Source organism: Trichomycterus rosablanca, chromosome 2 (genome assembly GCF_030014385.1).
Source record: "Trichomycterus rosablanca isolate fTriRos1 chromosome 2, fTriRos1.hap1, whole genome shotgun sequence".
NCBI classification, from domain to species: domain Eukaryota; kingdom Metazoa; phylum Chordata; class Actinopteri; order Siluriformes; family Trichomycteridae; genus Trichomycterus; species Trichomycterus rosablanca.
This window is the reverse complement of record NC_085989.1, coordinates 46,208,294-46,220,501: the sequence shown is the minus strand read 5'-3', so window position 1 is coordinate 46,220,501 and position 12,208 is coordinate 46,208,294. Positions and strand designations below refer to the sequence as shown.

The 12,208-nt window shown below is 40.7% G+C and overlaps 1 protein-coding gene across 3 annotated transcripts in view; it reads left to right on the top strand.

The window, feature by feature from the left end:
- LOC134334297 (uncharacterized) overlaps positions 1-12,208 on the top strand; it is a 35,523-nt gene that overhangs the window by 20,218 nt on the left and 3,097 nt on the right. For 2 of the 3 annotated variants that reach the window (XM_063016548.1, XM_063016540.1), the window contains exons 3-7: positions 7,925-8,080; positions 8,173-8,191; positions 8,548-8,586; positions 8,783-8,821; positions 8,912-8,993. In XM_063016548.1, the coding sequence (XP_062872618.1) occupies positions 7,925-8,080; positions 8,173-8,191; positions 8,548-8,586; positions 8,783-8,821; positions 8,912-8,993 (335 nt within the window). The remainder of the gene's footprint in view (positions 1-7,924; positions 8,081-8,172; positions 8,192-8,547; positions 8,587-8,782; positions 8,822-8,911; positions 8,994-12,208) is intronic. The other variant, XM_063016556.1, reaches the window with a different exon arrangement.

Here is a 12,208-nt window from a genome sequence, read left to right as displayed (position 1 = left end):
ATCATCTCCCATTTCTTTCTACCCATGCCCTTGTTCCCACCCTACAAAGTAGTGCTGAATGACTCCCTCTCATCCCAACTTCTCTGGGGTCCTTACTAGGGGTGGGTTTATAAAATCGATTTTTCGATTTTAATCGATCTTTATTTGAACGATCCGATATCGATTCATATAAATGCGAGATTACTATTACTATTGTTACCCCCTTTAATTTTGCGTGACCAGCCACTGTTTTTTCATGCAACGAGATCTGACCTGCACATCAGTTTAGCATGGCAGAAGCTCAAGTTATGACCACTACACAACTTTTTGCACTGATTTTCGCTCGGCTCTGGATTCGGGAGGAACTCGGTGTTCGCTCTGCGATCAAAACTCGGCTTTCAATCAATGTGAGAAACAGCGAGGGGAAACACAGGGGAGAGGTTGGAATCAGGTGGTGGAGCGCAATATAGTTTCTATCAGAATACATCAGCACACGCGAGATCGTTCTCTACAAAACAAAATATTTATTAACCTCCAACTCACTACAGAACGATCCATGCTGCTCGTGTTGCCAAATCCACTCAGATTCATTTATTTCATCAGCGCACAAACTTTGATCGCTCGCTACTTGTTGATGTGCATGTTTGGACGTGGTATCATTAAACCTTTCATCACTTCTCACGTGTGTTTTCGTGACAAAACGTAGTTTTGGAGAGCAGAGAAGCTCGCCTGTGATTCCCCCTGGTGATGGATGGTGTAGTGTAAAACCCCCCATCGCCGATCAGTCGTGTAGTGTGAACATTACAGCGACCAGGTGTTAATCAGAGTGTCGTGTAGTGTAAACTTGGCATAAGCTGTTCAACAGCCAGGTGTATGTTTACATTACATTTACAATGTTGTAGCATGTCAGACAAATGGAAGAAAACAGTAACATTCATTTTTTATTATTATTTCATTTGTCTGACATGCTACAACATTGTAAATGTAATGTAAACATACACCTGGCTGTTGAATGTTACTGTTTTCTGTTTTGGATTAATTATTTATGTAAACAAAATACACAAATATTTTTAATAATGAGTGTTCTTTGTACAATTATCACATTCGTTCTCTGAACATCTGTACATATGTAAACAAAACCTGTTAATGTAACTCAAATATGCCTAAATGTGTTGAATCGAAATTGGATCGAAAATCGAATCGAAAATCGAAGATCGAATCGAATCGGGACCTGGTGAATCGGAATCGAATCGATCCAGGAAATTGGTGGCGATACCCAGCCCTAGTCCTTACAGTATTTGCTTTTATTGGCTGCATGTAGTGCTGTTTTTCTTTAAAAAATAATCTAGTGATATTAACAGTTTGAGTTTTTGATCAGTTGGTACTAGGGCTGCAACTGGATTATTTTTGTAATCGAGTATTCTATCAATTATTCCAGCGATTAATCGAGTAATCAAATAAGAAATACTTTTGCTTTAATAAAGAGCAAAAATAAATACATATAAGATAAAATAAGATGCTTCTCTTAAAACAAACTCTACATGTTTATTCTTTGCATAGTGGACAGTTTAAAGAGAAACAGTTATACAGTGCCTTGCAAAAGTATTCAGCCCCCTTGAACTTTTCAACCTTTTGCCACATTTAACGCTTCAAACATAGCGATATGAAATTGTAATTTTTTGTGAAGAATCAACAACAAGTGGGACACAATCGTGAAGTGGAACGAAATTTATTGGATATTTTAAACTTTTTTTAGAAATAAAAAACTGAAAAGTGTGGCGTGCAATATTATTCAGCCCCCTTGCGTTAATACTTTGTAGCGCCACCTTTTGCTGCGATTACAGCTGCAAGTCGCTTGGGGTATGTCTCTATCAGTTTTGCACATCGAGAGACAGAAATTTTTGCCCATTCTTCCTTGCAAAACAGCTCGAGCTCAGTGAGGTTGGATGGAGAGCGTTTGTGAACAGCAGTTTTCAGCTCTTTCCACAGATTCTCGATGGGATTCAGGTCTGGACTTTGACTTGGCCATTCTAACACCTGGATACGTTTATTTGTGAACCATTCCATTGTAGATTTTGCTTTATGTTTTGGATCATTGTCTTGTTGGAAGATACATCTCCGTCCCAGTCTCAGGTCTTTTGCAGACTGCAACAGGTTTTCTTCCAGAATGGTCCTGTATTTGGCTCCATCCATCTTCCCATCAATTTTAACCATCTTCCCTGTCCCTGCTGAAGAAAAGCAGGCCCAAACCATGATGCTGCCACCACCATGTTTGACAGTGGGGATGGTGTGTTCAGGGTGATGAGCTGTGTTGCTTTTACGCCAAACATAACGTTTTGCATTGTGGCCAAAAAGTTCGATTTTGGTTTCATCTGACCAGAGCACCTTCTTCCACATGTTTGGTGTGTCTCCCAGGTGACTTTTTATAGATATCTTTGAGAAATGGCTTTCTTCTTGCCACTCTTCCATAAAGGCCAGATTTGTGCAGTGTACGACTGATTGTGTCCTATGGACAGAGTCTCCCACCTCAGCTGTAGATCTCTGCAGTTCATTCAGAGTGATCATGGGCCTCTTGGCTGCATCTCTGATCAGTCTTCTCCTTGTTTGAGCTGAAAGTTTAGAGGGACGGCCGGGTCTTGGTAGATTTGCAGTGGTCTGATACTCCTTCCATTTCAATATGATCGCTTGCACAGTGCTCCTTGAGATGTTTAAAGCTTGGGAAATCTTTTTGTATCCAAATCCGGCTTTAAACTTCTCCACAACAGTATCTCGGACCTGCCTGGTGTGTTCCTTGGTCTTCATGATGCTCTCTGCGCTTTAAACAGAACTCTGAGACTATCACAGAGCAGGTGCATTTATACAGAGACTTGATTACACACAGGTGGATTCTATTTATCACCATCAGTCATTTAGGTCAACATTGGATCATTCAGAGATCCTCACTGAACTTCTGGAGTGAGTTTGCTGCACTGAAAGTAAAGGGGCTGAATAATATTGCACGCCCCACTTTTTAGTTTTTTATTTCTAAAAAAAGTTTAAAATATCCAATAAATTTCGTTCTACTTCACGATTGTGTCCCACTTGTTGTTGATTCTTCACAAAAAATTACAATTTCATATCGTTATGTTTGAAGCCTAAAATGTGGCAAAAGGTTGAAAAGTTCAAGGGGGCTGAATACTTTTGCAAGGCACTGTATATATATATATTAGGGCTGTCGAAGTTAACGCGATAATAACGCATTAACGCAATCTCAATTTAACGCGATTAAAAAAAAATAGTGCCGTTAACTCAAATTCTAGTTCATGTTGAGACTTGACTGGTAGAACCAACGTTTTAATGTCGGACTTGCCACCGTTGTTCATTTGCGGTTTGTTAAAATAATATAACTGAGCGTCGTAGGGATGCACTTGCATAATAAAGAAATAAATACACGCTATATTCACAAGTTGTCGGGAGCAAAACACTTTATTAACTTAATCTGTTACGGCACTGAATACCGGAGTCAAGCACGCTAGTCCATGAACTATGGAAGCCCCAAAAGGGTCAAAACACACTCACTTCGTGTAGAAACGGCCACTTTTCACATTTCACTTAAAAAACCTTGTTTTCTATAACATTTACACAGATTTTATTTAATGTGATTAATCGCGATTAACTATATGAAATTCTGAGATTAATCGCGATTAAAATTTATATATATATATATATATATATATATATATATATATATATATATATATATATATATATATATATATATATATATATATATACAGGGGTTGGACAAAATAACTGAAACACCTGTCATTTTAGTGTGGGAGGTTTCATGGCTAAATTGGACCAGTCTGGTGGCCAATCTTCATTAATTGCACATTGCACCAGTAAGAGCAGAGTGTGAAGGTTCAATTAGCAGGGTAAGAGCACAGTTTTGCTCAAAATATTGCAATGCACACAACATTATGGGTGACATACCAGAGTTCAAAAGAGGACAAATTGTTGGTGCACGTGTTGCTGGCGCATCTGTGACCAAGACAGCAAGTCTTTGTGATGTATCAAGAGCCACGGTATCCAGGGTAATGTCAGCATACCACCAAGAAGGACAAACCACATCCAACAGGATTAACTGTGGACGCAAGAGGAAGCTGTCTGAAAGGGATGTTCGGGTGCTAACCCGGATTGTATCCAAAAAACATAAAACCACGGCTGCCCAAATCACGGCAGAATTAAATGTGCACCTCAACTCTCCTGTTTCCACCAGAACTGTCCGTCGGGAGCTCCACAGGGTCAATATACACGGCCGGGCTGCTATAGCCAAACCTTTGGTCACTCGTGCCAATGCCAAACGTCGGTTTCAATGGTGCAAGGAGCGCAAATCTTGGGCTGTGGACAATGTGAAACATGTATTGTTCTTTGATGAGTCCACCTTTACTGTTTTCCCCACATCCGGGAGAGTTACGGTGTGGAGAAGCCCCAAAGAAGCGTACCACCCAGACTGTTGCATGCCCAGAGTGAAGCATGGGGGTGGATCAGTGATGGTTTGGGCTGCCATATCATGGCATTCCCTTGGCCCAATACTTGTGCTAGATGGGCGCGTCACTGCCAAGGACTACCTAACCATTCTGGAGGACCATGTGCATCCAATGGCGGTGCCGTGTATCAGGATGACAATGCACCAATACACACAGCAAGACTGGTGAAAGATTGGTTTGATGAACATGAAAGTGAAGTTGAACATCTCCCATGGCCTGCACAGTCACCAGATCTAAATATTATTGAGCCACTTTGGGGTGTTTTGGAGAAGCGAGTCAGGAAACGTTTTCCTCCACCAGCATCACGTAGTGACCTGGCCACTATCCTGCAAGAAGAATGGCTTAAAATCCCTCTGACCACTGTGCAGGACTTGTATATGTCATTTCCAAGACGAATTGACGCTGTATTGGCCGCAAAAGGAGGCCCTACACCATACTAATAAATTATTGTGGTCTAAAACCAGGTGTTTCAGTTATTTTGTCCAACCCCTGTATATATATATATATATATATATATATATTAGGGCTGTCAAACGATTAAATTTTTTAATCGCGATTAATCTCAGAATTTCATATAGTTAATCGCGATTAATCGCATTAAAAAAAATCTGTGTAAATGTTATAGAAAACAAGGATTGTTAAGTGAAATGTTACAATTTAAATGGTGAACACATTTTATGCTAAATGTACTGATGTTAAAAACTGCTGGGACAAGAGAAAACTGTAAGGGAGATTTATTCACTCACATACTAGGCAGTAAATGTCAGATTGTAGGTTAGAATTTCTCCATCAGCAAACATTGTAGATCAGCGGTGCTTTAGGTGGGATAAGGCGTAGTTATTGTATCAGACTTGTCTGTGGTTGTATCGTGACGATGGTTTGATGGACGTTTCTACACGAAGTGAGTGTGTTTTGACCCTTTGGGGCTTCCATAGTTCATGAACTAACGTGCACGACTCAGCTTTCCGGTATTCGGTACAGAAGAAGAAGTTAATGAAGTGTAATAAAGTGTTCTGCTCCCGACAACTTGTGAATATAGCGTGTATTTATTTCTTTATTATGCAAGTGCATCACTACCACGATCGGTTACATTATGTTAACAAACCGCAAATGAAAAACGGTGGCAAGTCCGACATTAAAACGTTTGTTCTACCAGTCAAGTGTCAACATGAACTAGAATTTGCGTTAATGGCACTAATTTTTTTAATCGCGTTAAATTGAGGTCGCGTTAATGCGTTATTATCGCGTTAACTTCGACAGCCCTAATATATATATATATATATATATATATATATATATATATATATATATATATATACATACATACATACATACATATATACATACATACATACAGGGGTTGGACAAAATAACTGAAACACCTGGTTTTAGACCACAATAATTTATTAGTATGGTGTAGGGCCTCCTTTTGCGGCCAATACAGCGTCAATTCGTCTTGGAAATGACATATACAAGTCCTGCACAGTGGTCAGAGGGATTTTAAGCCATTCTTCTTGCAGGATAGTGGCCAGGTCACTACGGGATGCTGGTGGAGGAAAACGTTTCCTGACTCGCTTCTCCAAAACACCCCAAAGTGGCTCAATAATATTTAGATCTGGTGACTGTGCAGGTCATGGGAGATGTTCAACTTCACTTTCATGTTCATCAAACCAATCTTTCACCAGTCTTGCTGTGTGTATTGGTGCATTGTCATCCTGATACACGGCACCGCCATTGGATGCACATGGTCCTCCAGAATGGTTCGGTAGTCCTTGGCAGTGACGCGCCCATCTAGCACAAGTATTGGGCCAAGGGAATGCCATGATATGGCAGCCCAAACCATCACTGATCCACCCCCATGCTTCACTCTGGGCATGCAACAGTCTGGGTGGTACGCTTCTTTGGGGCATCCCCACACCGTAACTCTCCCGGATGTGGGGAAAACAGTAAAGGTGGACTCATCAGAGAACAATACATGTTTCACATTGTCCACAGCCCAAGATTTGCGCTCCGTGCACCATTGAAACCGACGTTTGGCATCGGCACGAGTGACCAAAGGTTTGGCTATAGCAGCCCGGCCGTGTATATTGACCCTGTGGAGCTCCCGACGGACAGTTCTGGTGGAAACAGGAGAGTTGAGGTGCACATTTAATTCTGCCGTGATTTGGGCAGCCGTGGTTTTATGTTTTTTGGATACAATCCGGGTTAGCACCCGAACATCCCTTTCAGACAGCTTCCTCTTGCGTCCACAGTTAATCCTGTTGGATGTGGTTTGTCCTTCTTGGTGGTGTGCTGACATTACCCTGGATACCGTGGCTCTTGATACATCACAAAGACTTGCTGTCTTGGTCACAGATGCGCCAGCAAGACGTGCACCAACAATTTGTCCTCTTTTGAACTCTGGTATGTCACCCATAATGTTGTGTGCATTGCAATATTTTGAGCAAAACTGTGCTCTTACCCTGCTAATTGAACCTTCACACTCTGCTCTTACTGGTGCAATGTGCAATTAATGAAGATTGGCCACCAGACTGGTCCAATTTAGCCATGAAACCTCCCACACTAAAATGACAGGTGTTTCAGTTATTTTGTCCAACCCCTGTGTATATATATATATATATATATATATATACTGTATGTACATATATATGTATGTATACCATGTTCCAGCAGCTTCTAATTTATGGCTGATCTGGGTTGTTGTAGGGGTTTTTAGATTACACATATTCACCCTGCTAAATTTCTTCTTAGCGTAAGGTTACAGTTTTGGGATTTTTTTTTCAGGACCACTGTTCAATGTGCTATAAACTGGGTGCTGTTACTAATCAGGAATTGGGATGTCATGGCACAAGGTTAAATGTATGTAAATGTATTTTACTCAGTGGATATTCAGGGCTCAAATTCCTAAATGTTTGTAATGTGGGTTATTAACATTTATAGTTGCACCATTTTCTGCCAATATTTCTTCCTTTCATCTTTTTGAATCATTTCATTGCCTGTGTTGATGTGTGTTGAACTCAGAAATATTGGTAGATGATAGTGTGGTTTTAAGAAAATCTTTATATCAAACTTGAAGTTAGCAGCTGTAAAATCATCCATTAAAAGTTGCATCATTTTTGGTTGAGGATTATAAAAAAAAAAAATACTGAGTGCACTAGTACAAAATATGAATTGTTTGCTGGTAAAGACTAAGACCCAAAAAAACTAAGAAATATGTTTTTTAAACGTTATTTTCTTGGTGGGACCATCAAAGGGTTAAGTTCATTTTAAACCCATTTTGTAACCGAATCTTTGTATTGTTGAACTGTTACCCTGTTTTTGTTACTGGAACTGAGGAAACAAATACTTAGATGTACTGAAATGATTATTATTGATTAAAGTGTTGCCACATTTTCTCTTTTATGGTTTCTGTTTAGAATGGGACGTGCATTGCTGACTGGAGCTCCTCTCTGCCGATCAGTAACTCATCAGTTATTGAGGTTAAACCAGGGTTCCTAATAATTAAGGAGTGTCTGAACCGTCTGAACCATGTTCTCATATGTGTTGATTCAACTAATGGACAAACCACTACGGTCTGTATTACACTAATTTATATTTTAATGTTTTCTATTTCTATGATTTATTTTGAGAATGAATAACTTATGGTTCTTTCTGTCTCTCGCAGCTTAATCACACATATAACGGTATGTTTAATCTTTTGGTTCTTTGTATTATTATATTATTATATGCTTTAATACCCTTTTTAGGTCCTGCTACAGCACCACAGTTTAGTTTAGCTCTGTACAACAGAGCATGTACTTTTACATTTCCAGTATTTAATGCATGATTTTATTCAAATCGAATTCCTGTTGTGACCATGTACAATCCAAGCAAATGAGCATAAAGGGCCTTGTTCAGGGGGCCCAACAGTGGTGACCTGCCAGTAGTGGCAACGTTTTAACCAGCGACCTTACTATTAGTCTATTAGTCTATTAGTCCAGGACCTTTACTGTTAGCTGCCACTGTTATTTGAAAACACTCTCTGTGTGTGTGTGTTTAGTTTCCCCAATTAGTACACCAAGCCCCCCTGGAACCAGCAGTGAGTCTTAATTTCTAATAATTTAAAAGATTAAATTAGATTATTAATAATTTTTTTTTATTTTTATATTTTTTTAAAAATTTACTTTTTGAACTTGTTTTATTCAAGTGCATTTGATTCAGTGATGTGATTGTGACTAAATCTGTGCTTGGCTGAGCAGTTTTCTCTTTGTTCTCTCGCTGTGTGTGTGTGTTAGTTTTCACAAATTGTACATCAAACCCCCCTGGAACCAGCAGTGAGTCATAATTTCTAATAATTAAAATAAACAATATAAAGATTAATTAGATTTTATTTTTAAATATTAATACTGTAATTTCTTTTATAGATAACTCTTTCTGGTTCCTTCTTTTCCTGCTGCTCCTCATTCCGATTGCTGCTGGCGTGTTTTACTGGTTGAAAAAATGCAGGTGAGAGAAACAGATGTAAAATAAACCAATGGTGTTAACATTAATTTTTTTTCTTAGACTTGTATTGACTGTGTGTGATGGTTATAGGCTAAGTGTGTTTTATGTACACTACTCACAAAAAGTTAGGGATATTTGGCTTTCGGGTGAAATTCCAGGATGAACCTAAAATGCACTCTAACCTTTACAGGTGAACTTAATGTGACCTTCTCTAAACTTTTGAATGCACATGTCCAACTGTTCCATGTTTCAGTACTTTTTGCACAACTTGCTGTTCTCTAACAATGAGCTTAATGGCAAAATTCACAACAGGTGTTTGATCCATGAATCGACCAATACATTTCCTGGTTCAATTAGAATTGGTATTTAAACAGTCCTCCTCATCTTGCTGTTCACATTTTGACATCATGAGACCAAGACGACATCTAACAATTGATCAACAGTACCTCACCATTGCGAGGCTTCAAACAGGATGTTCTCAGACGGAAGTGGCTACTGAGCTTAGTGTCAGAGTGTCATCAGCAGGTTGCAACAGAGATACAGAAAGACCGGAAGAGTCACAGAAAGGCATAGGAGTGGACGTCCTTTGGCCACATCCCACACTGATGACCGCTTCATTGTAAACAGTGCCGTGCGGAACCGGATGATGAATGCCACACAACTCCAGGCACATTTAAGGGAGGTGAGAGGCACCCAAGTGTCACATCAGACCATTTGAAACCGTTTACATCAGCGTGGTCTGCGTGCTAGACGACCTGCAAGGGTACCTGACCACACCACCAGGCACAGGCATCATTTACGGGAGCATTTATGCCGGATGAGGGACCAGTGGGCCTCAGTGCTGTTCACTGTTGAAAGTCAATTCACGCTGAGCAGAAATGATGGGCGCTAACGATGTTGGAGACGTCAAGGAGAGCGCTATGCATCAGCCACTGTTGTCACCAGACGAGCCTTTGGTGGTGGCGGTATTACAGTGTGGGCAGGTGTGTCTAGTCAATACAGAACTACTACCTACACTTTGTGACAAGCCCATACTACTTGAATAACATCATTAATCCAGTCATTGTGCCTCTGCATGAACAACACAGGCCTGATTCCATCTTCATGGACGACAATGCTCCAGCTCATCGAGGTCGCATCATTAGGGAACGGCTGCTGGAGACTGGGGTACCTCAAATGGAGTGGCCTGCACTTTCTCCAGACCTGAATCCCATAGAAAACCTATGGGATCAGCAGAGTCGCCGTGTAGAGGCTCGTAACTCTGTACCCCAGAACCTCAATGACCTGAGGGTCGCCCTTCAAGAAGAGTGGGATGCCATGCCTCAGCAGACAATAAGTCGACTTGTGAACAGCAGAGACGTCGTTGTCAAGCTGTAATTGATGCTCAAGGGCACATGACAAGTTATTGAGACATTGACATTTTTTGTTGGGGTATACACACCAGTGTTGTTGGCTTTTGTTTCAATAAATTGTTTGAGATGAGGAAATCACCATTGCATGCTTCTACTTAAATGCCCGACTTTCATGATATAATATCACTGTATCCCTAGATGGAAACGCACAAAATCACACAAATCAGAATTAGCTTAGCCACAAGTCTGTTATAAAGTGCTACAGTGGGGCAGCAGTCTATTATGCTCAAACCCAGGTCTCAGCAGTGACACCACCCTGATCAGGCGCTCTACAGACACAATAGTGTAGCATGTTAGGACTCCATGTAGGCTATGTAGTGTTTTGGTTGACAATACAGTGGTGTGTGATTGAACATGTTTAATTATTTTATCTTATTTATATTCATTATAAAAATCCCACAGCTGTGTAGTAGATTGTGCATTGTGGTACAGCACCACCAGCACACACTTAAACACAAGTCCGGAGGAAAGAAAGAGTATGAAGAACTGTTAATAAAGAAATAAATATTGTTGTAGATGTACTTCTGTTAGGTTTTGTTTAGAAGAATGGTGTTGTGTTGATGTTACTTGGCCATCTAGCATAATGGCGGCCAAGTATCTGAACCAAATGACATTTTAAGTCTATAAAAGTTTATGGAAGGTCCCTGCTTATTATTTAAGTTTTTATTTACTTGATGACAGGTTTCAGATATACACCCCTCACATTTTTGCAAATATTTTTTTTATATATTTTCATGGGACAACACTATAGACATGAAACTTGGATATAACTTAGAGTAGTCAGTGTACAGCTTGTAAAGCAGTGTAGATTTACTGTCTTCTGAAAATAACTCAACACTCAGCCATTAATGTCTAAATGGCTGTCAACACAAGTGAGTACACCCCACAGTGAACATGTCCAAATTGTGCCCAATTGTTTTGTTGTCCCTCCCTGGTGTCATGTGTCAAGGTCCCAGGTGTAAATGAGGAGCAGGGCTGTTAAATTTGGTGTTTTGGGTACAATTCTCTCATACTGGCCCCTGGATATTCAACGTGGCACCTCATGGCAAAGAACTCTCTGAGGATGTGAGAAATAGAATTGTTGCTCTCCACAAAGATGGCCTGGGCTATAAGAAGATTGCTAACACCCTGAAACTGAGCTACAGCATGGTGGCCAAGGTCATACAGCGGTTTTCCAGGACAGGTTCCACTCGGAACAGGCTTCGCCAGGGTCGACCAAAGAAGTTGAGTCCACGTGTTCGGTGTCATATCCAGAAGTTGGCTTTAAAAAATAGACACATGAGTGCTGCCAGCATTGCTGCAGAGGTTGAAGACGTGGGAGGTCAGCCTGTCAGTGCTCAGACCATACGCCGCACACTGCATCAACTCGGTCTGCATGGTCGTCATCCCAGAAGGAAGCTGACGCACAAGAAAGCCCGCAAACAGTTTGCTGAAGACAAGCAGTCCAAGAACATGGATTACTGCAATGCCCTGTGCTCTGATGAGACCAAGATAAACTTGTTTGGATCAGATGGTGTCCAGCATGTGTGGCGGCGCTCTGGTGAGGAGTACCAAGACAACTGTATCTTGCCTACAGTCAAGCATGGTGGTGGTAGCATCATGGTCTTGGGCTGCATGAGTGCTGCCGGCACTGGGGAGCTGCGGTTCATTGAGGGAAACATGAATTCCAACATGTACTGTGACATTCTGAAACAGAGCATGATCCCCTCCCTTCAGAAACTGGGCCTCATGGCAGTTTTCCAACAGGATAATGACCCCAAACACAACCTCCAAGATGACAACTGCCTTGCTGAGGAAGCTGAAGGT